The 863-nt window shown below is 53.1% G+C and overlaps 1 protein-coding gene across 1 annotated transcript in view; it reads left to right on the top strand.

The window, feature by feature from the left end:
• Positions 1-863, top strand: part of LOC115238740 (myelin regulatory factor-like protein) — a 56,295-nt gene continuing 55,432 nt past the window's right edge. The window contains 1 exon segment of the mRNA XM_029812787.1: positions 1-619. Coding sequence (XP_029668647.1) covers positions 571-619 — 49 coding nt within the window. The 5' untranslated portion in view covers positions 1-570.

Genomic DNA, 863 nt, shown 5'->3' with positions numbered 1-863 from the left:
TCGCGCGCGAGGCTTGGATTTTAGTCCGTGACACGGTATTACCGCGACTCGAGCGACTCGCGGAACAGTTCGCCGACTGGCAGGACTGCGAGACGGCAACATTTCGCGGTTATTCTTAGTGTTCTCGCGAGGAAAAGCGGAACGCGCGCGCCGCTTCCGCTTCCGTCCATCGCGCTCGTCTGGACCCGCGAAACGATTTGGTTCACGCGAAATAGTCGCGTTCGATGTGTATCGATATGCGTAGTCGGTAGTTGATCCCGCTCGTGCTCCGACTTGGATTAGAGGCGAGAGTGAGCAAGAAGGAAATAGTGAATCGCAAGGAGCAAGAATACCCCTTCTCCCCACCTCTCTTGCAAAAGAGTTACGCGTGTAACGAGGCGAGATTTTGTCCGAAGGAGGAAAAGAGCGAAACCTCGCGCAGGATTTGACTTTTGGGTTCACGCTCTCCGCTCTGGGACTATGTGGGACATCGCGACGGAGCGAGTCCTCATCGCGGCCGGAATGTCGCGGAATGGGGCCCGTTGATCGGGTCCGCAGCAACGGACTTCGACGACCATCCACGGCGGAGGTATGGACGTCATCGGTGATGGGGACGAGCAGACCCTCCAGGCGATTCTCGGTGAGTTCTGCGCTTTCTTCGTTTCTTTTTATTGTTTTTTTCTGTTGCATATCGCATTTGCATGATTCGAGGCGGCATTCTATAATTTTGAACGTGTTTTTATAACGATACTACACATTTTTTAAATCGCGACAGTAAGCGCGGATCAAAAGCGATAATCGCGAACAAGCTACGATGACAGATACGGAATGTCGCGCGAATTTGACACCGACACCGTTACCGTACAGCTTGGCTATACGCTCTT

The sequence above is a fragment of the Formica exsecta genome, unplaced genomic scaffold (genome assembly GCF_003651465.1).
Source record: "Formica exsecta isolate Colony F162 unplaced genomic scaffold, ASM365146v1 scaffold355, whole genome shotgun sequence".
NCBI lineage: Eukaryota > Metazoa > Arthropoda > Insecta > Hymenoptera > Formicidae > Formica > Formica exsecta.
Note: the sequence above shows the minus strand (reverse complement) of the source record. Positions and strands in the feature narration are given on the sequence as shown.